A 27,674-nucleotide genomic window follows, 5' to 3' on the forward strand; every position below is an offset into this window, starting at 1 on the left:
GTGTCTCTTGTAGGGGAGATTGGGGTTGGTTGTCCCACTATATTTGTATTTGTAGAGGGCGCTATTCAAAAGTGAGTTTTTCAGGGTTTATGTATTTTTTCTTATAAATGGTACACAGATTACAATTTTTTTTACACCCCTGTGTGTGTGTGTGGGTCGGGGGTGCATCAACAACACAAGGATTCATGGGACAATAAAATTTAATAAATTTATTTAACACAAATTTAACAATGGCATAGAATAAAATTAACGCTCAATTTAAAGGATTTATATCACACACTTTAAACACACTTCAGAACGGACAAATCACAGCTCGCAGTAAGTCTTCCATTAATTCTGCAAAAAGAAATCCAATGACACTAAATATTAGCTCTTATGTGCTCTCGGGAGCCATCGTTTGTCCGAACGTGTTTTTACACCAAGTTTAACATTTGTCCAAGTCCATTTTCTCACAAGGCCTTCCTGGGTTACGATTTAAATGCCTGTTTCTCTGCTGTCAGGCAGGAGTGAGATCCTGGATGAAGGACACATACATAGGTTTCTGGCAGGTGAAAATATTCATTTACAGTTCAGCAGCAGGGCCAGATAACAAACAGATCAATCCAGGATTAACCTCAGACAGTAACAGAGGAAAACCAGCAACAAACTGGGGACTGAGACACACACACTGTGGGATCAATTCAATTACATTTTAATTAAGCCCTTATTGTCATTGTATATTGGATACGTCATCATTGCACGTCCCTCGGTGCTACATAAAAAAAGGATGTAAAGAGTACAAAAGGTACTGTACATAAATATTTAAATAAAAGTATGGAAAAAAAAAAATCATAGTATTGTATATAAATTATAACTAATAGTATAAATTACAGTAATTATGGTTTATACTGAAGTCTGTATTTAATAATATATAACCATCCATGTGCTTAAGTGACGATTTAATCCAGTTTGTACATGAATTAACTGAAAGTATTGTAACAGAACACAAGCAGAAAACGTTTTCATCTGCAAACACCAGAGCTGAGTTATAATTTGTAAATGATTATAGTTTATGCACATTCAGCACAACATACTAATTAATGAGCGATTCTATGTTTGTTTGCTCTTTTGAATTTTTTTTTTTTTTTTTTACAAAACCTAATAGGCAGTTTAAAGCCAGGACATGTGCACTTTACCACAAATGTTTCTATGTGAACAAAAGAAACACCACATAAATACAATATAGCTTATCAAAAATGCATTTATTTTATTGTAGTAAAACATACAGTATCCATAGAACTCACCGTGATAAACACAGTGATGGAGATTCTAAACCTCCGGAGGTGTCCGTTATTATCACACATCCTGCTACAAACTGGTTTCCAAACCAGTTCTGAACGATTCTCTTGTATGATTACAAAAAACGTCTTCATGAGTCCAGATGTTTCACATTCAGTTACCGACTGAACCGTTTCAATAAAGACCACTTTCATCTTTCCCCACCGGAACACAGAAAACAGATAAATCAGAGTTCACATATCGAGTCAAACATCCTCCCAGATTAACGCCGTTATGTTCAACACGTTAACATAGTAAACATCCAGGCAAAGATTCAGAAACACGATGCAGGTGAATCAAAACAAACATCAGCAGACGTCGTCTCAGCGGCTCGTCTTCTGCAAAGACATGAACGGCCGGGCCTGCTGAAACCTACAGACACAACATATGGGAGTAAACAACAACAACACAGGAATAAAATACCCTCCAAACAAACAAAAACACCACAACTTTATTTCTGTTTTTAAATAACCAACATTTGGAAGTGGCTGAACTTGTAAAATGCTGTGTTTGTCTTTTGCGCACATTCATGTCTGGTCTGTGCCGTGGTGGCAGTCGAGCACGCAGATCATCTCCCACTTCCCCACAGGGTGGTCAAAAACACCCTTGATGATGGTGCACAACACGAGTTGAAGCATTTGAACTTCCTGTAACATCATGGCGGTGCACGCAGCAGCAGTTATTGCACATATTGCTTGAAGCATTTTACAGAAAGCTGCAAGTATAAAATCTTAATAACGTATCCTGCTGGGGGCAGAGTAGAATCTATGCTAATGCTAACTGCAGCACAGTGTCATGAATCCTGATTCAGGATTGTTTGATTTGTAGTGTCAGTCACACGGATGATGAGGCTTGCAGTCGCCGTGTGCACTAATAACATTGCACTCTTACCGCCTATTTGCAGGAACACTGTTGCACTTTTCATGCTGCTGTTAGAATGAATCTGTGTGATAAGTTTCACACCTGTTGTTTATTGGATCTGAACGTATTTAATCTCATTTAATTTTCTAAGTGAAGCAGCTGCATGACAGAGTGCGAGATCTGACTTAATGGAATATAAGCTGTTTAGAACACCTGGTTGACCTAGTAAAAGAACACACAAAAAAAAAACCCTGCAACCATGAGTGACTGAAGATTCGAGGAAAGAACTAATGAGTGACGAACATGAAATGCGTCATCACTGTTGACGTCAGGAGGCCACGGTTTGACTCGGAGATGGACTGTCTGTCCCACAGAGCGTGTCTTCAGTCTTTGGCGATTCGGTCGTGGTCTGATGGTCTTCCTGTATGCTGCCTCCTCTCTCCAGCTCCACACACTCTTCCACAGCAGTCTCGCCAACGTCAGACGAATGCAGATTTCCCTCCTGGTTCTTTGGTAAACCGTTTTCCTCCTTGCCACTGGGCGGAGTCTCCTCACAGCCCCGCTTCTGCTGCTCTGCCTCCTCCTTGTTGGGATGGAGCTGCAGCTGCTGCATCAGCTCTTCCAGTTTGCAGGCTTTGCGCAGCTCGTTCTGCTGGATGACGGCATACAAGTGCTCCATAAGCTGCTCCTTCAGCTCTGTCTTCTTGTGAAGGTCCAGCTTGGCCGCCACGTACTCAGCCTCCGCCTTCTCATAGCGCTTTCTGACATCACAGAAAAACAAAACCCAAGGAATCAAAACGTGTGTTAATTAGTGATTGCAAAATGTGGCCTCATGAAGCATGTGAAGTTTTTTTCTAAGCCCACTAGATGGCAGTGTTTATTAAAAAAAAAGGGTTCTACGGAAACTGAAGTTCATTGTGCTTTGAATTCTTTTTTGAGTATACTGCCATCTAGTGGCCTCAGAAAAACATACCATATGCTTCATGAGGCCTTGTTTGCCATCACTGGTGTTAATTACACATTAATACATACTGATGCTATTTTTCATGTAAATAAATAAATTATATTAAAAAAAAATATCTACATTTCTGAGAAACACTCATGTGGCCACAGCTCTTGGCTTTTGCACAGTAAACACACACACACACACACACACACACACACACACACACACACACACACACACACACACACACACACACACACACACACACACACACACACACTTAAGCAATAAGAACCATTCTCAAAGTGTTTGTCTGAATGTTAGCAAGATATCTTAAAGATGGACGTGTACACTATTTTGGCGCTAATTTTACACTGCATTCCTGCCTGACCCTGATGTACAAGGAAACTGGGGGATGGGTTGGGTTTGAACCCCAGATGTTACAAGCGTTAGGGAGTTTTAATACTGCACAATGTGCTGCTGTTATTTTGTGTTTGAAGGTGAATTCAAAGATGAATAAATGAATAAATAAATGGAAGAACAGCAGTCAGCAGATTTTTACTTCCACCCGTCATGCTGAGTTCCTCCTTTGTAGATGGTTGGTTGCTTTTTTTTTTTTTTTTTTTGGAATGATAACCTGCAGACTGTTAGTCCTCTGTGGCACAGATCAAACTCCGCCCACACAGTCCTAACGCACAAACATCATTTGGACTGTGAAGGACAGAAAACCGCACAATGTTTAGAAACACTCTTAACAAATCAGATGATTGAGTTTTTATTTTTCAGCTCAAATTCATCTGATTACACCAACATAATCACAGCACAATCCAGAGTCACGACGGCGTGAAGGTCAGAGCCGCTTCGTGTTCCGTCAACATCTGGCGCTCATCGCGCCACCCAACAGGAAAATCAAAAAGTACAAGGTCGCCGTATTAGTGTGAGAAACAAACAAGTCCGCTCAGACTAACGAGAGCCTTCATAACTTCAGTGGCTTTAGAGAAAGTTTAAACACAACAACACAGTGATTCAACACACAAAAATATAATAGAAACAGCCCGTCTGTGCGTGAGAACAGAACCGCAGTCACACATTATTCATGTCGACTACTGGAGTGGGTGGGTCTGGGAGGATGTGATGTCATGATGTCTCCCAGGTCACATTGTAGCTACTATGTGTGTGTGTGTGTGTGTGTGTGGTGAAAAATATCTTCAATCACAAATGTAAAGTATCTTATTAATATTTTCAACAGTGTAGCAGACTGATATTAAGTTGACCCGCCTGACCAATACTGATTTTTTGAGGGAGTGACATTGATGCTGATATTAGGGAGTAAAAATTTAAGATACCAATATATCTGCCAATAAAAAATGGCAGTGATTTTGAACATTTTGTTATCAAAGATAATTGAGGCTTGATCTTTTGCAGTTTAAATATGAACTTTATTATAAATAACTATAAATACAACCCCTGGCAACCCCCTGGAATCACCGGCCTCAGAGGATGTTCATTCAGTTGTTTAATTTTGTAGAAAAAAAGCAGATCACAGACATGACACAAAACTAAAGTCATTTCAAATGGCAACTTTCTGGCTTTAAGAAACACTATAAGAAATCAAGAAAAAAGATTGTGGCAGTCAGTAACGGTTACTTTTTTAGACCAATCAGAGGAAAAAAATATGGAATCACTCAATTCTGAGGAAAAAATTATGGAATCACCCTGTAAATTTTCATCCCCCAAATTAACACCTGCATCAAATCAGATCTGCTCATTGACATTGACCCTATGTGTCTTTTTGCAAGGAATGTTTTTGCAGTTTTTGCTCTATGGCAAGATGCATTATCATCTTGAAAAATGATTTTATCATCCCCAAACATCCTTTCAATTGTCCAAAATATCAACATAAACTTGCGCATTTATTGATGATGTAATGACAGCCATCTCCCCAGTGCCTTTACCTGACATGCAGCCCCATATCATCAATGACTGTGGAAATTTACATGTTCTCTTCAAGCAGTCATCTTTATAAATCTCATTGGAAAGGCACCAAACAAAAGTTCCAGCATCATCACCTTGCCCAATGCAGATTCGAGATTCATCACTGAATATGACTTTCATCCAGTCATCCACAGTCCACGATTGCTTTTCCTTAGCCCATTGTAACCTTGTTTTTTCTGTTTAGGTGTTAATGATGGCTTTCGTTTAGCTTTTCTGTATGTAAATCCCATTTCCTTTAGGCGGTTTCTTACAGTTCGGTCACAGACGTTGACTCCAGTTTCCTCCCATTCGTTCCTCATTTGTTTTGTTGTACATTTTTCGATTTTTGAGACATATTGCTTTAAGTTTTCTGTCTTGACGCTTTGATGTCTTCCTTGGTCTACCAGTATGTTTGCCTTTAACAACCTTCCCATGTTGTTTGTATTTGGTCCAGAGTTTAGACACAGCTGACTGTGAACAACCAACATCTTTTGCAACATTGCGTGATGATTTACCCTCTTTTAAGAGTTTGATAATCCTCTCCTTTGTTTCAATTGACATCTCTCGTGTTGGAGCCATGATTCATGTCAGTCCACTTGGTGCAACAGCTCTCCAAGGTGTGATCACTCCTTTTTAGATGCAGACTAACGAGCAGATTGGGGATGAAAATTTACAGGGTGATTCCATAATTTATTCCTCAGAATTGAGTGAGTCCATATCTTTTTCCCTCTGCTTGGTCTAAAAAAATAACCGTTACTGACTGCCACAATTTTTTTCCTGATTTCTTATAGTGTTTCTTAAAGCCAGAAAGTTGCCATTTGAAATGACGGTAGTTTTGTGTCATGTCTGTGATCTGCTTTTTTTCTACAAAATTAAACAACTGAATGAACATCCTCCGAGGCCGATGATTCCATAATTTTTGCCAGGGGTTGTATAATGAACATACGTTACACTTCCATCACTCTGAATGACAGTCCCCAATTTGCATAAAACAGACTTCTATTTTGGCCCCGCCTAGCTGGTGGCATAGGGACCACTTGTGTCTTGTTGCTATAAAACGTCCACTCTGAAAATGAACAGCAGCTGGTCACTTTGCCTCAGTCTCTTGTAGCGAATGTGATCAAGGGCTGATGGGGGTCCCAGCCAGTTGGAACACTGCCTGCTGCACAAATTAGGTAATGACACCATTTCCAACAGCGAAAATGTTTTTCTGCATCATTTATTCAGAAAAATAAGTTTTTCCCCCCAAACTGGCAAAAACAATGATGATACCGATATGTTGGTGAAAGGCTCCTATTGGCTGATATTATATTATTGGGGAACTGATAAATTGGGTGGGCTGTAACGAATAGTGTTACGAGATAAGATTACAGCCAGAGCTACATGTTAACAATGATCAGTATCTTGGTAATGCAGATAAGTTCTCAATAAGTTAAAATGCACTGGGACCTGCAAACACTTTATAGTGCTTCAGTTGAGCTTCACAGCCTTGCTCATGGAACACTTCAACATTCCATTCCAGGTTAGAACCAAGGTCTCTGCTAAACTGTGTGAAATCTGTTCATCACTAAAACTCCAACATATATCTACTATTGTTAAATGCATAAAATAAAAAACAAAAACAGTGTTATTAATATTATTACTGGCTCCACCCAATATGTTATCGATCGTTGAAATGATCATTATTGTTTTTTTTTTTTTTCAAAAAGCTACTCAGCAAGGGGGTGTGGGGGGGGACATCACAGCTCGTCAAATGTCAGAATTTGCTTTTTTTTTCCTATTTTACATCAAGTTTTCTTGATGTCAGTCAAAATGTCATTTTCACATTTTATTGGCAGGTTTTTGATGAGCACAAACAGATCGATTGGATGATTGCAGAAAAAAAAAAGTCTTAGAACATAAATGCATCCACACTCATTGGTTCAGGTCTCATCTGGGCAATTAAAAATACACTCAACAAAAATATAAATGCAACACGTTTGGTTTTGCTCCCATTTTGTATGAGATGAACTCAAAGATCTAAAATGTTTTCCACATACACAATATCACCATTTCCCTCAAATATTGTTCACAAACCAGTCTAAATCTGTGATAGTGAGCACTTCTTTGCTGAGATAATCCATCCCACCTCACAGGTGTGCCATATCAAGATGCTGATTAGACACCATGATTAGTGCACAGGTGTGCCTTAGACTGCCCACAATAAAAAGCCACTCTGAAAGGTGCAGTTTTGTTTTATTGGGGGGGGGGGGGATACCAGTCAGTATCTGGTGTGACCACCATTTGCACATAGAGTTGATCAGGTTGTCAATTGTGGCCTGTGGAATGTTGGTCCACTCCTCTTCAATGGCTGTGCGAAGTTGCTGGATATTGGCAGGAACTGGTACATGCTGTCGTATACGCCGGTCCAGAGCATCCCAAACATGCTCAATGGGTGACATGTCCGGTGAGTATGCCGGCCATGCAAGAACTGGGACATTTTCAGCTTCCAAGAATTGTGTACAGATCCTTGCAACATGGGGCCGTGCATTATCCTGCTGCAACATGAAGTGATGTTCTTGGATGTATGGCACAACAATGGGCCTCAGGATCTCATCACGGTATCTCTGTGCATTCAAAATGCCATCAATAAAATGCACCTGTGTTCTTCGTCCATAACAGACGCCTGCCCATACCATAACCCCACCGCCACCATGGGCCACTCAATCCACAACATTGACATCAGAAAACCGCTCACCCACACAACGCCACACACGCTGTCTGCCATCTGCCCTGAACAGTGTGAACCAGAGTCGGTGCCTCACGCCTCCCCTGGAGCCACGCTTTTTCCTCTTCCCCACACATTTAAGAGGCCGTCAGATTTCCTGACAGTCCACAGGTAGACAAACTGAAGGAACCCCACCAGGTGAGCGAAGTGACAAAAGATGCTCTCTGGTGTAGGTAAGGAAGCTTTGCCGGCTTGTGAGGCAGCTCCCGTGCGCAAACGCTGATAGGCAGAAAATGATCCACAGCAGTGCGACTTTCATTGTGACGATAAGGTCAAAAGTGCAAAGTGCAGTAAAGTTCTGACAGGTCACATCCACATTAAACCAATGAACTGCTTAAAAAAAATACGTTAAAACAAATTTAATAACGCTAACAGACAAACAGTGAAACAAACAGTGAGCGCAGGGTCAGCAGCAGGCCACGCCCCCTGCAGGACTAACGGGGGCTGCAGGGGGCAGTGTTTCAGGGGCCTCGGGGCTGTTTTGAGCCACGTACATAGAATGTACTGCATACCTTCTAATTAATCAATCATCCATCCATCCGCTTTATCCAGAGTCGGGTCATCAATCAATCAATCAATCAATTTTATTTATATAACGCCAAATCACAACAAACAGTTGCCCCAAGGCGCTTTATATTGTAAGGCAAAAGCCATACAATAATTACGTAAAAACCCCAATGGTCAAAACGACCCCCTGTGAGCAAGCACTTGGCAACAGTGGGAAGGAAAAACTCCCTTTTAACAGGAAGAAACCTCCAGTAGAACCAGGCTCACGGAGGGGCAGTCTTCTGCTGGGACTGGTTGGGGCTGAGGGAGAGAACCAGTAAAAACACATGCTGTGGAGGGGAGCAGAGATCAATCACTAATGATTAAATGCAGAGTGGTGCATACAGAGCAAAGAGAAAGAAACACTCAGTGTTTCACTCATGGGGGCAGCAGCTCAAGCAAAGCCGCCCAGACCTCCCGATCCACACACACTTCCTCCAGCTCCTCCGGGGGAACCCCAAGGCATTCCCAAGCCAGCCGAGAGATGTAATCCCTCCAGCGTGTACTGGGTCTTCCCCGGGGCCTCCTCCCAATGGGATGTGCCCGGAACACCTCTCCAGCGAGGCGTTCAGGGGGCATCCGGAAAAGATGCCCGAGCCACCTCAACTGACTCCTTTCAATGTGGAGGAGCAGCGGCTCGACTCCGAGCTCCTCCCGAGTGACCGAGCTCCTCACCCTATCTCTAAGGGAGCGCCCAGCCACCCTGCGGAGGAAACTCATCTCGGCCGCTTGTACTCGCGATCTCGTTCTTTCGGTCATGAGCCAAATCTCATGACCATAGGTGAGGATCGGAACATAGATCGATCGGAGCTTTGCCCCCCTACTCAGCTCTCTCTTCACCACGACGGTCCAATACAGCGACCGCATCACTGCAGACGCTGCACCGATCTGTCTATTGATCTCACGCTCCATCTGTCCCTCACTCGTGAGCAAGACCCTAAGATACTTAAACTCCTCCACTTGAGGCAAGGACACTCCACCGACCTGAAGAGGGCAAAGCACCTTTTTACGGTCGAGAACCATGGCCTCGGATTTGGAGGTGCTGATCTTCATCCCGGATGCCTCACACTCGGCTGCAAACCGCCCCAGTGCACACTGAAGGTCCTGATTTGACGAAGCCAACAGAACCACATCGTCCGCAAACAGCAGAGACAAGATTCTGTGGTTCCCAAACCAGACCCCCTCTACACCCTGGCTGCGCCTAGAAATTCTGTCCATAAAAATAATGAACAGAACCGGTGACAAAGGGCAGCCCTGGCGGAGGCCAACGTGCACTGGAAACAGGTTTGACTTACTACTGGCAATGCGAACCAAGCTACTGCTGCAGTCATACAGGGATAGCCCTTAGCAAAGGACCCCGGACCCCGTACTCCTGGAGCACTCCCCACAGGGTGCCCAGAGGGACACGGTCGAACGCCTTCTCCAGATCCACAAAACACGTGGACTGGTTGGGCGAACTCCCATGACCCTTCGAGCACCCGATGGAGCGTGTAGAGCTGGTCCAGTGTGCTGCGACAAGGACGAAAACCACACTGCTCCTCCTGAATCCGAGATTTGACCATCGGTCGAATTCTCCTCTCCAGTACTCTGGAATAGACCTTATCGGGGAGGCTGAGGAGTGTGATCCCTCTATAGTTGGAACACACCCTCCGGTCCCCCTTCTTAAACAGAGGGACCAGAGGTAATTAATCAATCAGACTGCACCTAAAACTTTTGCACAGCACTGTATGTGTAGTTACTGATGTTTGCAGGTTCTGACAGCTGTGCGACGTGTCAACTGAATTTGGTGATTGTGCACGAGCATCAAACACACAAACACTGTTATTACCTTTATCACATGTGACTGACGGTCAGAACTCATTGGTTTTTGTCCACGTAGGTAAAACCGATCATTTCTGGATTTGTGCCATTTGTCAGCTGTTATTTATTTCAAATTCATGCTGTTGCAGTTTGACTGGGAACCAAGTCCATTTTTTGTCTTCACACTGGAGTTTTGTAATTGGTATCAGATTGGTGCGTCTCTTCTGGCTAAGATAAAGAATAATAAACAGGTCGCTCACAGAATAATTTGATTTTGTTTTTACATGAAGGGTCTCTCTAAGTTTGAATCACTGAACCTTGTGGGACTCATTTCGCCTTTCTCATGGTCTCCTGTTGTACCTGGCGGCGCTGTAGTCCCAGCTGGCCTGCTCGATTTTTCCTCTCAGGATGCCGATGTCATTGGACACCATATTGTCCAGGGCCTGGAGCTCCCTCTGGATTCTCTTCAGCTTCACCGCCTCTGCCTGAGTCTGCTTGGACCTGCGGAGAGAAGAGACCAGCCAGTCTTAAAATGGTATCCAAACGTCCACTGGCTCTTTGAGTCCTGGTTCCAAACGTCTGGAGAAAACATTCACTATTTGTTGTTCTTTTGTTAAAAAAAATATATATATCACTAAATGTACTTTTATGGACTCAACTTCTTCTCCTCCTCCATATAAAGCCTGTTGTGTGTGTGTGTGTGTGTGTGTGTGTGGACCTGTGTGTCAGTACGTGTGCCAACAGTGAAAGCAGCGCACTTGATGAGAAAACCGCAGCACACGCTTCTTAGATGATCCGTTACTTGAAGTAATCACACAACAAGTCATATTATTACAGATATTTGTAATAAAATGATCACAAAGGTGCCACTTGGCCAAGCTAATGTTAGCCATTAGCATCATACTATGTGATGCTAGCAACTTCTAAAAGATGATGTCCTCTTTCTTCAAGACACGTGAACAACTGAATCCATGGTGAATCACTGCTTTAAGGTGCTCACGTCGAAAGCCACATCCTGGAAGTAAATTTAACACTTGTAAATAAATAGAAGGGGCCACTGTTGTTATTTACGTCTGCCTTTCTCGTGCATGGGCACTCAGACCGGTAGGCAGAAAACTCCAGACTCCAAGCAGATGCGATGAGAAAACACACGGGAAGATGACTTCAGACAGCTGACAAATGGCACTTTTCCAGAAATGATCTGTTTAACCTACGTCAGTCACATGTGATAAAAATAACAACAGTGTTTGTGTGTTTGACTTGAAGATTGAAAAGTGATATTATGAGAAATTAAATCTTGGAGATGATAACCATGAAGGATTTCAAGTTTTTGGAGGTGTACATTTATTTTATCAGTCATCACGTGAGGGATCGCTGTTATCAGCTGCTGCAGACGTTGTCTGTCTGTGGTCTTTAGTGCAGGAGCAGGATGTGCTTTGAAGTTGAGGAACTTTTTAAACGCGGTCCAAAAAAGACACTCCCACAGAGTCCGGCCAGTGTGCACATCATGTGTCAGGCTGCAGTTCACCTGTGTTACAGAGTCATTAAATGCAGTTCTGCGTGTGCGTTCAAGGTTGAAAAAAAGATGGGAGGAAAAACAACCAGGGTTCCTGGACAGTCTCCTCTGTGTTTCTTCTCGCTGGTTTTATCTCTTCCGCAGATTACTGTCATTTTGACGCCGGTGAGCCCAACGTTACACTTTGTGTTCATCACTGCAAAATCACTCTTTTGCACCTGCTGAAGTGTGTTTGATTTCGAAAGACTGGACCAAAAATCAGATCATTAGTTTGCAGCCCTCATGATAACTTCTGTCACAGCTTATCACCTAAATGTGGAGCTACACAGAGAAAGTCAGAAGAAAAAAAAATACAGAAGGGAAGGTTTGTTTTTAATGGGATGAGTTGGAACACAGGGTGAGCTCATGTGATCCATCTCCCACCTGTACTGGAAACAATTCTGAGCCAAACTACAGTAGTGTTCAGAATAATAGTAGTGCTATGTGACTAAAAAGATTAATCCAGGTTTTGAGTATATTTCTTATTTTTACATGGGAAACAAGGTACCAGTAGATTCAGTAGATTCTCACAAATCCAACAAGACCAAGCATTCATGATATGCACACTCTTAAGGCTATGAAATTGGGCTATTAGTAAAAAAAAAACAAGTAGAAAAGGGGGTGTTCACAATAATAGTAGCATCTGCTGTTGACGCTACAAACTCAAAACTATTATGTTCAAACTGCTTTTTTAGCAATCCTGTGAATCACTAAACTAGTATTTAGTTGTATAACCAAGGGCATGACCTCTTCAGCATAAGGCAACATGACCTCTTCAAGTATTTTGACATATCCAAACTGATCCATGATATCTGGTATGTGATATATAGGCCAACACCATAGTAGGAGAAACATGCCCATATCATGATGCTTGCACCACCATGCTTCACTGTCTTCACTGTGAGCTGTGGCTTGAATTCAGAGTTTGGGGGTCGTCTCACAAACTGTCTGCGGCCCTTGGACCCAAAAAGAACAATTTTACTCTCATCAGTCCACAAAATATTCCCCCATTTCTCTTTAGGCCAGTAGATGTGTTCTTTGGCAAAGTGTAACCTCTTCTGCACATCTTTTATTTAAGAGAGGGAATTTGCGGGGGATTCTTGCAAATAAATTAGCTTCACACAGGCGTCTTCTAACTGTCACAGCACTTACAGGTAACTCCAGACTGTCTTTGATCATCCTGGAGCTGATCAATGGGTGAGCCTTTGCCATTCTGGTTATTCTTCTATCCATTTTGATGGTTGTTTTCCATTTTCTTCCACGCATCTCTGTTTTTTTTTTTGCCAATTTTAAAGCATTGGAGATCGTTGTAGATGAACAGCCTATAATTTTTTGCACCTGCGTATAAGTTTTCCCCTCTCCAATCAACTTTTTAATCAAACTACGCTGTTCTTCTGAACAATGTCTTGAACGTCCCATTTTCCTCAGGCTTTCAAAGAGAAAAGCATGTTCAACAGGTGCTGGCTTCATCCTTAAATAGGGGACACCTGATTCACACCTGTTTGTTCCACAAAATTGATGAACTCACTGACTGAATGCCACACTACTATTATTGTGAACACCCCCTTTTCTACTTTTTTTTTTTTTACTAATAGCCCAATTTCATAGCCTTAAGAGTGTGCATATCATGAATGCTTGATCTTGTTGGATTTGTGAGAATCTACTGAATCTACTGGTACCTTGTTTCCCATGTAACAATAAGAAATATACTCAAAACATGGATTAATATTTTTAGTCACATAGCACTACTTGCTTCACCTCACAGTGTTAGTGTCATTAGTGGGGAAAATGTAGAGATTGTCAGTAGCTACAAGTACCTGGGCACTGTGATTGATGATAAATTGAAGTTTGACCTGAACACTGATAGCACTGTTAAAAAAGGGCAGCAAAGAACTTACCTTCTGAGGAAGCTGAACTCTTTTAATGTGAGTAAAACTATTTTAACCAATTTTTATTGTTCTTTTATTGAAAGTTTATTGACGTTTTCTTTTATCTGCTGGTTTCAATCCCTGTCTGTGAAGGACAAAAACAAACTGCAGGGCATTGTCAAAACCTGTTCTAAAATTACAGGTGTTAAATTGAGAGACTTGCAGTCGCTGTGGGAGCAACAAGTGCTGAGTAAAGCAAAGTGTCTCCTGGCTCAGTTGCTCCATCCTTTGACTCCAGAATTCATCTTGATGCCTTCAGGGCGTCGTTTTTATGTTTCAGCTCGGAAAACTAATCGTTTCTCAAATTCCTTTGTGCCTTCTCCTATTAAATTGATGAACTCTAAGGGGACTGTTTTTTTTAAATATCGTATAACTTTTATTGTTCCACCAGAGTTCCACTTGTAACTGAAATGGATGGTAGTATGTTGTGCGTATGTGAGAACTGTTCTGGAATGATGCAAACGAATTGCCCTCTGGGATCATTAAAGTTTTCTGAATCTGAATCTACTATTATTCTGAACACAACTGTACATCCAATCCTTGACACTAAATATTTGCAAAGTGAAAATCTTTCAAACTGATTGCCATCCATCTGGATGTGATGTGTTTCTTATGCACAGCACTGATCTGTCAGCGTGAGACGGATCACCGGATGCACAGTCAGTGGCTGCAGAAGAATTTTCTGCCTACCGGTGTGAGCCCCACCCAGTGCGAGACGTCATCGTGATTCCTTCTATACAAATAAAACTTCTTGTGTTTATTAGCGGAGTGCAAACCAGCTGTCGAGGTGCATACCGCCACCTACTGTATCGGAGTGTGTGGAATCATGGCATCAATTACTCAAAGTCACAGAGCTCTCAAGTTGAGATGTGCTCAAGGAGTTAATTTCCACCAAATATTGTCTTGCAAGTCATTCTGGTGGAATGTCATGCATTAGCATGAGAGCATGACAAGATATTGAGTCTCACGCCGAGTGAGTAAGACCTGACAAGACTGCTTTAAAGTGCGAGTCTCACTCCAAATGAGTAAGACTTGAGAGGTCTGAAGTCCATACAATTCAGAACATAAAAGAATAAAATGTAAAATAAATATGTATCTTAACAAGAGGAAACGGCACAAGTTTGATACTTTCAGCAAAATCATACAATATTTTTATGAGACTTAAAGCATTCTGAGTGCTGAAATTTATTTATAGCCTAAAACTGCCATGTTTATGTGCTGATTCCAATGACGTGATTACATTTTAAAGGCTTTAACCTTCATAAAAGACTCTTCATCTGGGTGAAGACGGGTTCCTCTGCTAGTTAAGATAAAGCACCCAAACAAAAATCAGAAGATCCAGCAATGTGCCCTCTACAACATTTAAGTCATGTTCTGTTATCTCAAAGTAAAAAGCAAAAGTGACAAAAACACACTAAAAAGTATCTATTTGGTTCCTGTTCTGTGTAGTCTCCGAAAACATTGTTCAAAAAACTGAAGGCACAAAAGCAAAATGAGGGATGACAGATCAAAGTTCAGGGAGGAAGCTGTTAAAACTTCAACTGTGCCAAAATGTCTTCACTCGAAGCTCTAAAAACAAAATATAAATGGAAAAGCTGAACCTGATTTCTTACTTTTCTGCGATTGTTTTTGCCAGCAGTGCCTTCTTCTGTTTATTCATCTCTTCCATCATTTTCTGCTCTTGCTGGAGCTGCTCCAGATGCGTCTTTTCCCGCCTGTCAACAAAAAATTCAAAACACCAAAATACACATTCACACGAAATATCAATCAATCTCACTGAAGATGTTTTCGTTCCAAAAGCACACTGAAATTTTGGAGATGCAAAAACAAATATTTCTTTTATATGATTATATGATTTACTGACATCAGGCCCAACAATCAGCTGCAAAATTAACTTATGTGAAAATTATGACAATCGCACATATTGACTGAAAACGAACACAAAATATCAACCGGTTTAAGTCAGTTTAAACATGACTGAAGTGATTTAGATTCACACATTTGGCAGATGCTGTAGTGTATGCTGAATATTTTTTCTTCATTATCACACAGTGAGAAAGAGGTGCAGATTTTGAGACCACGTTAGTCAGCTGGGTGCCGTCTGCTCCACTCAGCCGAGAAGCAACCGTGCTCCCACTTTGTCTGAGCCACATTCCTGGTGAAGTATTGTTGTACCAAGTAAGTGGTAATCACTCAGCCTGTACACCACCCATACTGCCACAAACAAGTGCTTCACCCTCTCACAGCAGACAGTTAAATGGTTAGGGTCTGATTAACTGCTCTGTGTATAACATGAATGTGAAATAATCCAGAATTGGACTTGGACTACAAGTTCTGACAATAAGACTATAAGTCCTAATACAGTATAGGACTTCCAGAAGTGTGCAAAGTATTGGCTAAATTTTCAAACTTGTGATGCATTTCAGAGTAAGTAAGTTCTAACATGCATCCTAAGAAGAAGTAATATGCAAGGTTACTCTGCAGCTGACGCATCAGGGTCTGAAATTCGATATCTCACAAAAAAAAAAGTGGAGCACCTTTCTAGGAATGGCGGTCACTTTCAGGAGCGTAAAACAGAATAAGAAGAAAAACTCCCAACTGTGTCCCAATTCACGTATTTTAGGGTAAAATTACAATTTTTGGAAGTGAAATGGAAGTTGTAACTTGACAGAAATACAAATTGCCGTTATTTGACGGGTAAATGGACTGCATTTATATCGAGCTTTGCCGTCTGAATCAAAAACTCAAAGTGCTTTACAATGATACCTCACTCACACACTAATATCAGGGTGCTGCAATGCCAGGCACTCAACTGCTCACCGGAAGCAAATGGAGGATTGAGGATGTTGCTCAAGGCCCTTAGTGATTTTCGGGTCTGGCAGGGGTTTGAGCAGAGGATCCTTTGTGCTTAAGCAATGGACCTCCAGAGGTCCATTGCTTAAGCACTAGACCATCACTTGTCCAACTGGTGGAGGACTGTATGTCATGTACCATTAATTATTTGTCAAACTGTATAGAAAACAGTCCACTGTTTGAATTATGTCATTTACCGTGCATGCTGGTCCCATAAGTTTTGCTACACTGAACCAAGTCCACTATGTTTTCGTAAAAATGCATCCATATAAGGAAGCCAAATCCAGTACACCATAAGCCAAGAGGCACTTACATAGTGTTTTCAGGGACATCTTTAGCGGTAGTGGGCGTGTTGTCAGATGAAGAACTGGACAGTTCCGATTGTGATTTTTCACTGGATTGGTGGCTAATCAACTGCTGTCCCAACACGGAGACATCTGTGCCCCACTGCTTCTGGTGTATAATTTTAAGTAAAATATCAAATCACATGGATCTACTTACACTCAACAAAAATATAAATGCAACACTTTTGGTTTTGCTCCAATTTTGTATGAGATGAACTCAAAGATCTAAAACTTTTTCCACATACACAATATCACCATTTCCCTCAAATATTGTTCACAAACCAGTCTAAATCTGTGATAGTGAGCACTTCTCCTTTGCTGAGATAATCCATCCCACCTCACAGGTGTGCCATATCAAGATGCTGATTAGACACCATGATTAGTGCACAGGTGTGCCTTAGACTGCCCACAATAAAAGGCCACTCTGAAAGGTGCAGTTTTGTTTTATTGGGGGGGGGATACCAGTCAGTATCTGGTGTGACCACCATTTGCCTCATGCAGTGCAACACATCCCCTTCACATAGAGTTGATCAGGTTGTCAATTGTGGCCTGTGGAATGTTAGTCCACTCCTCTTCAATGGCTGTGCGAAGTTGCTGGATATTGGCAGGAACTGGTACATTATTATTCTTATAATACATTATTCTGCTGCAACATGAGGTGATGTTCTTGGATGTATGGCACAACAATGGGCCTCAGGATCTCATCATGGTATCTCTGTGCATTCAAAATGCCATCAATAAAATGCACCTGTGTCCTTCGTCCATAACAGATGCCTGCCCATACCATAACCCCACCGCCACCATGGGCCACTCGATCCACAACATTGACATCAGAAAACCGCTCACCCACACGACGCCACACACGCCGTCTGCCATCTGCCCTGAACAGTGTGAACTGGGATTCATCTGTGAAGAGAACACCTCTCCAACGTGCCAAACGCCAGCGAATGTGAGCATTTGCCCACTCAAGTCGGTTACGACGATGAACTGGAGTCAGGTCGAGACCCCGATGAGGACGACGAGCATGCAGATGAGCTTCCCTGAGACGGTTTCTGACAGTTTGTGCAGAAATTCTTTGGTTATGCAAACCGATTGTTTCAGCAGCTGTCCGAGTGGCTGGTCTCAGACGATCTTGGAGGTGAACATGCTGGATGTGGAGGTCCTGGGCTGGTGTGGTTACACGTGGTCTGCGCTTGTGAGGCTGGTTGGATGTACTGCCAAATTCTCTGAAACGCCTTTGGAGACGGCTTATGGTAGAGAAATGAACATTCAATACACGAGCAACAGCTCTGGTTGACATTCCTGCTGTCAGCATGCCAATTGCACGCTCCCTCAAATCTTGTGACATCTGTGGCATTGTGCTGTGTGATAAAACTGCACCTTTCAGAGTGGCCTTTTATTGTGGGCAGTCTAAGGCACACCTGTGCACTAATCATGGTGTCTAATCAGCATCTTGATATGGCACACCTGTGAGGTGGGATGGATTATCTCAGCAAAGGAGAAGTGCTCACTATCACAGATTTAGACTGGTTTGTGAACAATATTTGAGGGAAATGGTGATATTGTGTATGTGGAAAAAGTTTTAGATCTTTGAGTTCATCTCATACAAAATGGGAGCAAAACCAAAAGTGTTGCATTTATATTTTTGTTGAGTGTAGATATGATGTAAAACAAAAGATGAATGTTTATGAGTGCAACGGCAAGACTATTTGCATAAGTTGAAAGATGAAACGTTTCATGTAATGAGGTGAAAAACAGTCAATATTTGTTTGCAATTACCAGTTACTAGAGCTGCAATGATTACTCACAACCCACCGCCAACGCCCCTGCTCTTACTTCACTTCCACTTGGTCTCTTGCACGCACAATATGTCTACCTTTCGCCACTCCATCATATCAGCCAGCTCTCTCCCTTTACCAGTCATACTACCAACATTCAAAGTCCCTACTCTCATTTCCACCCTTCTAGTTTTCCTCTTCTTCCACTCTCTGTGGACACATTCTCTGCTTGCAATGGATTCGGACACCACTACAGTTCTGGTGCTGTTAGATCTCAGTGCTGCATTTGACACCATGGATCATCATATTCTACTTGACAGGCTGGAGAATCATTTTGAGATTACTGGGAGTGCCCTTGCATGGTTGACATCATACCGGACCAGTCGTTCTCACTGTGTTTTGTACAATAACACTACTTCTAACCTTAGTGACATGAACTTTGGGGTTCCCCTTGGGCACATATTGCGGCATTTTGGGATTACCTTTCATTGCTATCATGATGATACTCAGTTATACATGCCAAAAACTTCTGGTAATTTCATCCACATAAAATCCTTACATCGGCATCAATTTGACCAGTTAACGCTCAGCCTGGGCTCGTGTGTCATACATCACACTGACAAAGTGAGGAATCTTGGGGTGATTTTTGATCCTACCTTGTCCTTTGACCTCCACATTAGAGATATTACAAGGACTGCTTTCTTCCACCTGCAAAATATTTGTTTGCTATTACCAGTTACTAGAACTGCAATGATTACTCACAGCTGTAGTAACTGTTCAGTAGGAAGTATTAGTCAATTATTATTTCTTATGTCTGTACTGTTACAAGTATTATTATTATTGCTTATCCTTGCACACGCTGTTTGATGAACATTTTCCTCTACTTGCACCCATCTTGTGTGTTTTTTAAGAGCTGACGTAACATGTGAATTTCTCCTCTGTGAGATCAATAAAGTTTATATTATCTTTATCAACTATGATATTAATCAACAGCTATTTTGAAAAGTGTTTCATTGTTCTGAGACATTTTTGAAATATCCAAGTCCCTTGATTTTTAGCTTCTTAACTGTAAATGTTTTCTAGTTTTTAATAAGAGCTGCTTTACTCTTATTTGACAGCAAACAGATCTCTTGTCAAAACAAGAGCTATGAAGATGTCATCTTGGTTTCTAGATAACACTGACTAGCGTTTTTAACTATTTTACAGACCTAGGAGCTAAAAAAAAAAAAAAAAAAAAAAAAATCAATCAATTATGAAGATAATTGGTAGTTGCAGCCCGATCGGGTATGGCCTCCCAGATCTTAGTGGAGCAGACAGTGCCCAATAAATACATCTTGAAAATAATTTAATTTGAAAGAATACCACAAAGAAATCCACAAAAAGCAGGTCCACAGATCTGGTTTAGATTACTGAGTTCACAGAGATGTGGTGGAATGTAAACAACACAGAATAATAATAATAATAATAAAAAACTTACTAACAATTCAACCTCTTGTTGTTCCAGCTCTTTGACAGCAGGAACCTGCTCCTCCGCTGATGGTTTGTGCAACTCCTCTCTGACAGCCGGGATTCCTGCTGGGGTTCCTGCCAGGGCTCCGGGCTGAGGCTCGGTGCTTGCCGGTGGTCTGCTGAGCTGCTGTTTCTCCAGGACTCCTGCTGGAGCTCCGGGCTGAGGCTCAGTCCTTGGCGGTGGTCTGTTGAGGCGCTGCTGCTCCGGGACTCCTGCCGGGTTTGTGGACTGAAGCCCAGCTGTCGGCGGCAGCTTTTTGAGCTCCTCCGAGGCTCCATTAGCTCTCTGAACAAAGAGCTGCAGCGCTCTCTCGCGCTGTAATTGCTGCCGACTACGGCCAGCTGCAGGTCTCCGACCCCGAGCCACCACTGGTTCTGAAAATATACATGGATTAAGTTTGGACCACATATCAATTGGGTTTGTGCCACAAATGGATTATGTTCCTGCCACAGACCGATTAGCTTCATAGCACATATTGATTAGGTTCATACAACAAATCAATTAGGTTCTTCCCACAGATCGATTAGCTTCGTAGCACATATTGATTAGGTTCACGCCACAGATCAATTAGGTTCTTCCCACAGATCGATTAGCTTCGTAGCACATATTGATTAGGTTCATGCCACAGATCAATTAGGTTCTTCCCACAGATCGATTAGCTTCGTAGCACATATTGATTAGGTTCATGCCACAGATCGATTAGCTTCGTAGCACATATTGATTGGGTTCCTGTCACAGATTGATTAGGTTCCTGACAAAGACCGATTAGCTTCGTAGCACATATTGATTAGGTTCATGCCACAGATCGATTAGCTTCGGAAAACATATTGATTAGGTTCCTGTCACAGATTTATTTATGACTTTAAAAGAGTTTAAAAACAGTCACCTCTCTGCTGCAGCCTTCGAAGCTCGTCGTCAGAAAAACCGGCCCAGCCGCTCATTTCACCGCTGAACACAAACAACACCTCGACAACAAAATAAAAGTCAAACATTCACTTAAAAAGATGTTTACAGTGACTATTTCGAATAACAAACTTTCACAAAGCTTCAAAATTGACAAACTACTCTGAAAAGTGAACTACACCACCATGTTTGTTTATTCCTGCCACGTCAAGGACCCCACGAAGGACCGCGAACTGCGAAGTGAAGCCGCAAATTTCGCCTGAACAAAAAGAAACAAATGATCTGAAAATGTTTCTTAAAGTAACACAGATTATTTAATATCATATTTAATATGTACTGTTTCGAAACAAATCTGAAGTTTTAGTCCATGACATAATCGATGTAGTGTACACAATGGAAACAATTAATCAATTAACTGATTATTTGTAGTTTAAATCAATTGAATAAAAAATAACACTTTAACTTGAGGGTTTTTGTTATGTGTTGTTTCTCAGACATGAGAACATCTGTTTTTTTCCTGAAATAAACAGATTTAAAGTATGTGTTTAAAAAGCTAATGTTCTGTTCATGCAACATGTAATTAAGATAAGTGGAAGTTATCATGATATAATCTGGCGTTTAAATCTTTTAAAACTACTTTTAAGAACATTTTACTCATACACTGATTAAAAGCAGGAGCTGTTTGTGACACAAAGTTACTAAATTTAAAACAAAGTGCTTTCAAATAAAATTTTAATAGCTGCAGTTTGGACTGTTATTTGTTTTTTTTTCAAGGAATTTGGAAACATTTCATTTGATTCAGAAAAGTAGCATTTTAAAAAAAATGTATTTATTATTGGTAAAATTAAATATAATTTTATACCATGAAGGTGGCAAGAATTAATTAGTAGTGAAATAATTTATTTGCGGATGCAACAGATTAATTGTTTCTTAAAGATTTGTATATTTATTTTACTTTTTGAATGATCTGTTTTTTTATTTAGAATTTGAAAAGTACAATATTTGATGACATCAAATTCAGTAATGATTTCAAAATACATCATTCACTGTCTCAACCTAAGGCAAGTCTGCAAATGAAATAAAATCCTTTCCCCCCTGACAATTTCATCCAGAAACTATTCACAGTGCTTCACTTTTTCCACACTTTGTTAAGTTACTTATTCCAAAATGGAGTCAATTAATTTGTCCCTCAAAATTATACTCACAGAACCCCATAATGACAACATGAATTTTTTTTTTTTTTTTTTTTTTTTTTACTTTTTGCAAATTTATTAAAAACTAGAAGCACTCAGAGAGTGCAAACCTCCGCCAAGGCCGTGGGGTCACTGACGCCATAACATCTACACACCGTGGAATCATTGAACCTAAAAAAGTCTAACAATGATGTTTGCTCAGTAGTAAAAAAAGTTTCATCTGCTGTGACTGGATAGCATGTATCCTTAGCGCTTGGCATCACAGTTTATTGCAACTTGCACCTTTCCCAGAAGCTACTGTCATCTGAGCACTGATATTGATATTGTATGTGCTTATAGACAAAAACAAATAAGAGACAAAATTCAATTTATTATTCAACTAAACTGCAAATATATAATTTTTTTTAACATTTATGAAACACTTCTCTAAACAAGGCCATAGGGTCACTGACCCTAAAGAGATTCCCTCCTTGGCACAGTGATCTATTTCTTTTTGTCTCTTTCTCTAAAATTGTATATAATAATCATTAGATTATTAATATATAAACAAAAATAAATTTAAAAAATAGTACAATTTGAAAACAAATGCACCCGAACGTGATGACAGCTGCAACTGCTTAATGCTAATTTTTAACACTGAAAAGCCATAGACATGCTAACGCATTAGCATCGGGATCTGGATCGTGATCCGGATCACCACTAAAATTAAATCACTTGTTCGTCTTGTCATTTCCAACCACTCCACAAAATTTCATCAAAATCCGTTCAAAACTTTTTGAGTTATCTTGCTGACAAACAGACAGACAAACAAACAAACGCGACCGAAAACATTACCTCCTTGGTGGAGGTAATAAAAAACTAAGAAATCACGCGTCCATAAGTATTCACAGCCTTTGCTCAATATGTTGTTGATGCACCTTTGGCAGCAATTACAGTCTCAAGTGTTCTTGAATATGATGCCACAAGCTTGGTGCACCTATCTTTGTGCAGTTTGGTTCATTCCTCTTTGCAGCACCTCTCAAGCTCCATCAGGTTGGATGGGGAGCGTCGGTGCTCAGCCATTTTCAGATCTCTCCAGAGATGTTCAGTCAGATTCAGGTCTGGGCTCTGGCTGGGTCACTCAAGGACATTCACAGAGTTGTCCTGAAGTCACTCCTTTGATATCTTGGCTGTGTGTTTAGGGTCATTGTCCTGCTGAAAGATGAACCGTCGCCCCAGTCTGAGGTCCAGAGCGCTCTGGAGCAGGTTTTCATCCAGGATGTCTCTGTACATTGCTGCATTCATCTTTTCCTTAATCCTGACTAGTCTCCCAGTTCCTGCTGCTGAAAAACATCCCCACAGCATGATGCTGCACCACCATGCTTCACTGTAGGGATGGTGCCTGGTTTCCTCCAAACATGACGCCAAAGAGTTCAATCTTTGTCTCATCAGACCAGAGAATTTTGTTTCTCCTGGTCTGAGAGTCCTTCAGGTGCTTTTTGTCAATCTCCAGGTGGGCTGCCATGTGCCTTTTACTAAGGAGTGGCTTCTGTCTGGCCACTCTACCGTACAGGCCTGATTGGTGGATTGCTGCAGAGATGATTGTCTTTCTGGAAGGTTCTCCTCTCTCCACAGAGGAATGTTGGAACTCTGACAGAGTGACCATCAGGTTCTTGATCACCTCCCTGACTAAGGTCCTTCTAACCAATCACTCAGTTTAGACAGATGGCCAGCTCCAGGATGAGTCCTGGTGGATCTGAACTTCTTCCATTTACAGATGGAAGAAGTGGAAATAGAAGCCAATGGAAATAGAGACCTGGAATGGACGTCACATGACTAGCGGCATGCCGCACGGTGGCCATTACTAAGGGGGAACCTTGAGCCAGTTAAGGCATCTGTTAAACAGAAGCGAAATGAGGGGAAAAAAGGCAGCTTCACCATCAACTGCACCAACTACAAAAACAAATTCTCAAATACTGAAATGAACTGTACAAGAACCTTAATGTAATTATGTAAAACAAATGTCTATTTTAAAGTTGTTATGTCACAATTTAACATCAATATACTGAGACTATAACTCAACGCCATAAGTTCTTCATGCAAACAAATGTTTATATATATATACGAGGTCTGTCCAAAAAGTATCAGACCTTTTTATTTTTTTCAAAAACCTTATGGAACTGTGGGACCTTAAATGTAGACAGGTGTGTGTCTTTTCAAATCATGTCCAATCAACTGAATTTACCCCAGGTGGACTCCAGTTTATCTGTAGAAACATCTCAAGGATGATCAGTGGAAACAGGAGGCACCTGAGCTCAGTTTAGAGATTCATGGTAAAGGCTGTGAATACTTATGTACATGAGATTTCTTAGTTTTTTTTTTTAAACAAATTTGCAAAAATCTAAAAAAAAAAGGTTTTTTTTTCGCATTCTCATTATGGGGTATTGTGTGTAGAATGCTGAGGAAAAAAAATGAATTTGATGCATTTGGAATAGTATAACAAAATGTGGAAAAAGTGAAGCCCTGTGAAAATTTCTGGATGCACTGATTATTTAAGAACATCAGTTTTCTATCAATAAATTGTTCACCCTGGACAGCCTGCCGTCCTGTCCAGGGTGAACCCCGCCTCGTGCCCTATGACTGCTAGGATAGGCTCCAGCCCCCCCCCCCCCCCCCCCCCCCGATCTTTAATTGGAGTAAGCGGTTGAAGATGAGTAAGTGAGTATTCCATCAATCATCCAAATCATTTAATCTGATCAGTTTCTGCTCCATCCTGATCTGTGGCAGAGTCCAGATCCTGCTTGCTCAAAGTGGGACCACATAAGGGTCAGAGGGGACAAAGGTTAATTAAAGAACAGCTTTGTGTGAAAGCAGTGTGAAATTTAAGGAGCTTTGCTGCAAAGTGGATTGATAAAAACACCCCTCTGTCAAAGATGGACTCAGTTAAATCGACAGGCCTATTTGTACGAAAAAAAAAGAAAATTAAATCTGAATTCAGCAGCCAGAGACGAGCAGCAGAACAAAGTACACACATTTCACACAGTTCAAGTCATTTTTTACAGCAAGAAATCAGAACATAAATGACCTCAAAGTGGCTCTGTTAAATTTTGCACTTTGTTTTGTTCTTTCCTGTAAAATGTCCTGAAAAAGGCTGATCCAGTCTTGATTAATGACACAATTATTATTTCTTATTATATCAAGATCCAAATTAATTATTCTAGAATCTGCATCTAAATCCAAACGTTGATTTTAAGACACAACTCCTTTATATGACCTCTATTTTGACCTTGTCCTTTGTCCTATGACCTTGAAATGACCTGTATTGTGAGAGGATGGTCCACTGAGTGTGATGGAAACTGCTGTTTGCATTTTGAAGATATCATTGCAGACAGTAGAAGATGACCTCTGTTTTGACCTTTTCCTTTGACCTCTGACCTGTGTTGGGAGAGGATAAACAACTGCGTTTATCCAACAATTTTGCTATAAATTACTGTGTTTTGTGTTTTAACCTTTCAGCCTTCTTCTGCTGATCATTTATAACTTAATGTTTCATAGCAGGAGAGAGCATATCTCACCCGTGTTGGCCTCTCTTCATTGGCTTCCTGTTAATTCTAGAATAGAATTTAAAATTCTTCTTCTTACTTATAAGGTTTTGAATAATCAGGTCCCATCTTATCTCAGGGACCTCGTAGTACCATATCACCCTAATAGAGCGCTTCGCTCTCAGACTGCAGGCTTACTTGTAGTTCCTAGGGTTTGTAAGAGTAGAATGGGAGGCAGAGCCTTCAGCTTTCAGGCTCCTCTCCTGTGGAACCAGCTCCCAATTCAGATCAGGGAGACAGATACCCTCTCTACTTTTAAGATTAGGCTTAAAACTTTCCTTTTCGCTAAGGCTTATAGTTAGGGCTGGATCGGGTGACCCTGGACTATCCCTTGGTTATGCTGCTTTAGACGTAGACTGTGGGGGGGTTCCCATGATGCACTGTTTCTTTCTCTTTTTGCTCTGTATGCATCACTCCGCATTTAATCATTAGTGATCGATCTCTGCCCCCCTCCACAGCATGTCTTTTTCCTGGTTCTTTCCCTCAGCCCCAACCAGTCTCAGCAGAAGACTGCCCCTCCCTGAGCCTGGTTCTGCTGGAGGTTTCTTCCTGTTAGAGGGAGTTTTTCCTTCCCACTGTTGCCAAGTGCTTGCTCACAGGGGGTCGTTTTGACCGTTGGGGTTTTTCATGATTGTTGTATGGCCTTGCCTTACAATATAAAGCGCCTTGGGGCAACTGTTTGTTGTGATTTGGCGCTATATAAAAAAAAAGTTGATTGATTGATTGATATGTGAAGTCTGAGATTTCGTATGAGTTATTTCTTTATTTTAAAAATCCTCTCACTCTTTCAGAGTGACAGCAGGCACACGATGTGCGATGAGTTAGCCGCAGTGGTGGAGGCGTGGCCTGTGGACAGGAAACGGGGCAGAAGGTATTTTGTGATCCTGAAGGGAAAAGACTCATTGGATAGTTTAAATTGACCTCTCTGTCATTCATCAAACATCTCTTTAAGGTACGATTTTGCATGGAACAGTTATTTTATGAAGTACCTGTTGGACGCGGGGTGCAGGGTGCTGGGCGCGGGTCGCGTCTTTTTAACCTCTGCAGTGATGAGGACTGAGAGCAATGCAGAAACAGTGACCTCTGCTTGGCAACTCAAAAAACTGGCCTCCACATCTTTTTTGCATCTGGGGCCCAATTACGAGCGAGTTAAAAGGCGAAACACCTCAGGGGGGCATAAATCGCCGGCAGAGAGGAGACAGGGCAAGAAGACATGGAGCCCAGATGGCAGCGAGGAGGACTCAGCGTTTCTGCTGCAACATCAGGTCACAGTGGAGACGGAGGATGGGACGGATTTGGAGCCCTGATTAGGGAACCGCATGGCTCATTACTGAGGTGACCTGCAGAGCTGCGACTGGGTTAGAGGTGGGGGAGGGCCCAGCGGTACCGTTAGCTGGTGAGCGGGATGCCAAAGACGCTCGGTTCACAAGTTCAACATGTCAGATCTGTGGGCCACGTGTGCCTGGAAGCCCCAGAGAAACTTCTTTCACAGCAAGTGGAGATCAATCTGCAGTCGGTTTACACTCGGAGAGTTAAACAAAGTGTTTTATGTGGGCGGCGGCAAGGATAATTAATAACCTGAAACACTGAGAGTCTCTCATAACTTAATAACTTCCACTGTCCTCAATCCATCAAAATGTCCAGATGATTTACATCCATATCAGCACATTAAGGGGACGTGTGTTTGTTTCTTCAACTTGGAAAGATGACTTCAACTAAAAAAAAAAAAAAATTAGATATTTAGGTAAAACTTGTGCCGGCACATGTGCCGCGGTGACTCCGAGCAATCAGGGCAGCCGACAGCAAAACAACAACTAC

At 41.5% G+C, this 27,674-nt stretch overlaps 1 protein-coding gene across 1 annotated transcript; it reads right to left on the reverse strand.

Moving 5' to 3' along the window:
- Positions 1 to 1,274: 1,274 nt before the first annotated feature.
- Positions 1,275 to 21,285, reverse strand: gorab (golgin, rab6-interacting). The gene is made up of 5 exons (XM_034179349.1): positions 21,066 to 21,285; positions 20,151 to 20,553; positions 15,308 to 15,409; positions 10,572 to 10,712; positions 1,275 to 2,939 (listed from the first exon to the last, which is right to left on the reverse strand). Exons 1-5 carry the CDS (start codon positions 21,169 to 21,171, stop codon positions 2,507 to 2,509), a joined length of 1,185 nt encoding a protein of 394 aa, XP_034035240.1. The 5' UTR covers positions 21,172 to 21,285; the 3' UTR covers positions 1,275 to 2,506.
- Positions 21,286 to 27,674: the final 6,389 nt, after the last annotated feature.

Source organism: Thalassophryne amazonica, chromosome 10 (genome assembly GCF_902500255.1).
Source record: "Thalassophryne amazonica chromosome 10, fThaAma1.1, whole genome shotgun sequence".
NCBI classification, from domain to species: domain Eukaryota; kingdom Metazoa; phylum Chordata; class Actinopteri; order Batrachoidiformes; family Batrachoididae; genus Thalassophryne; species Thalassophryne amazonica.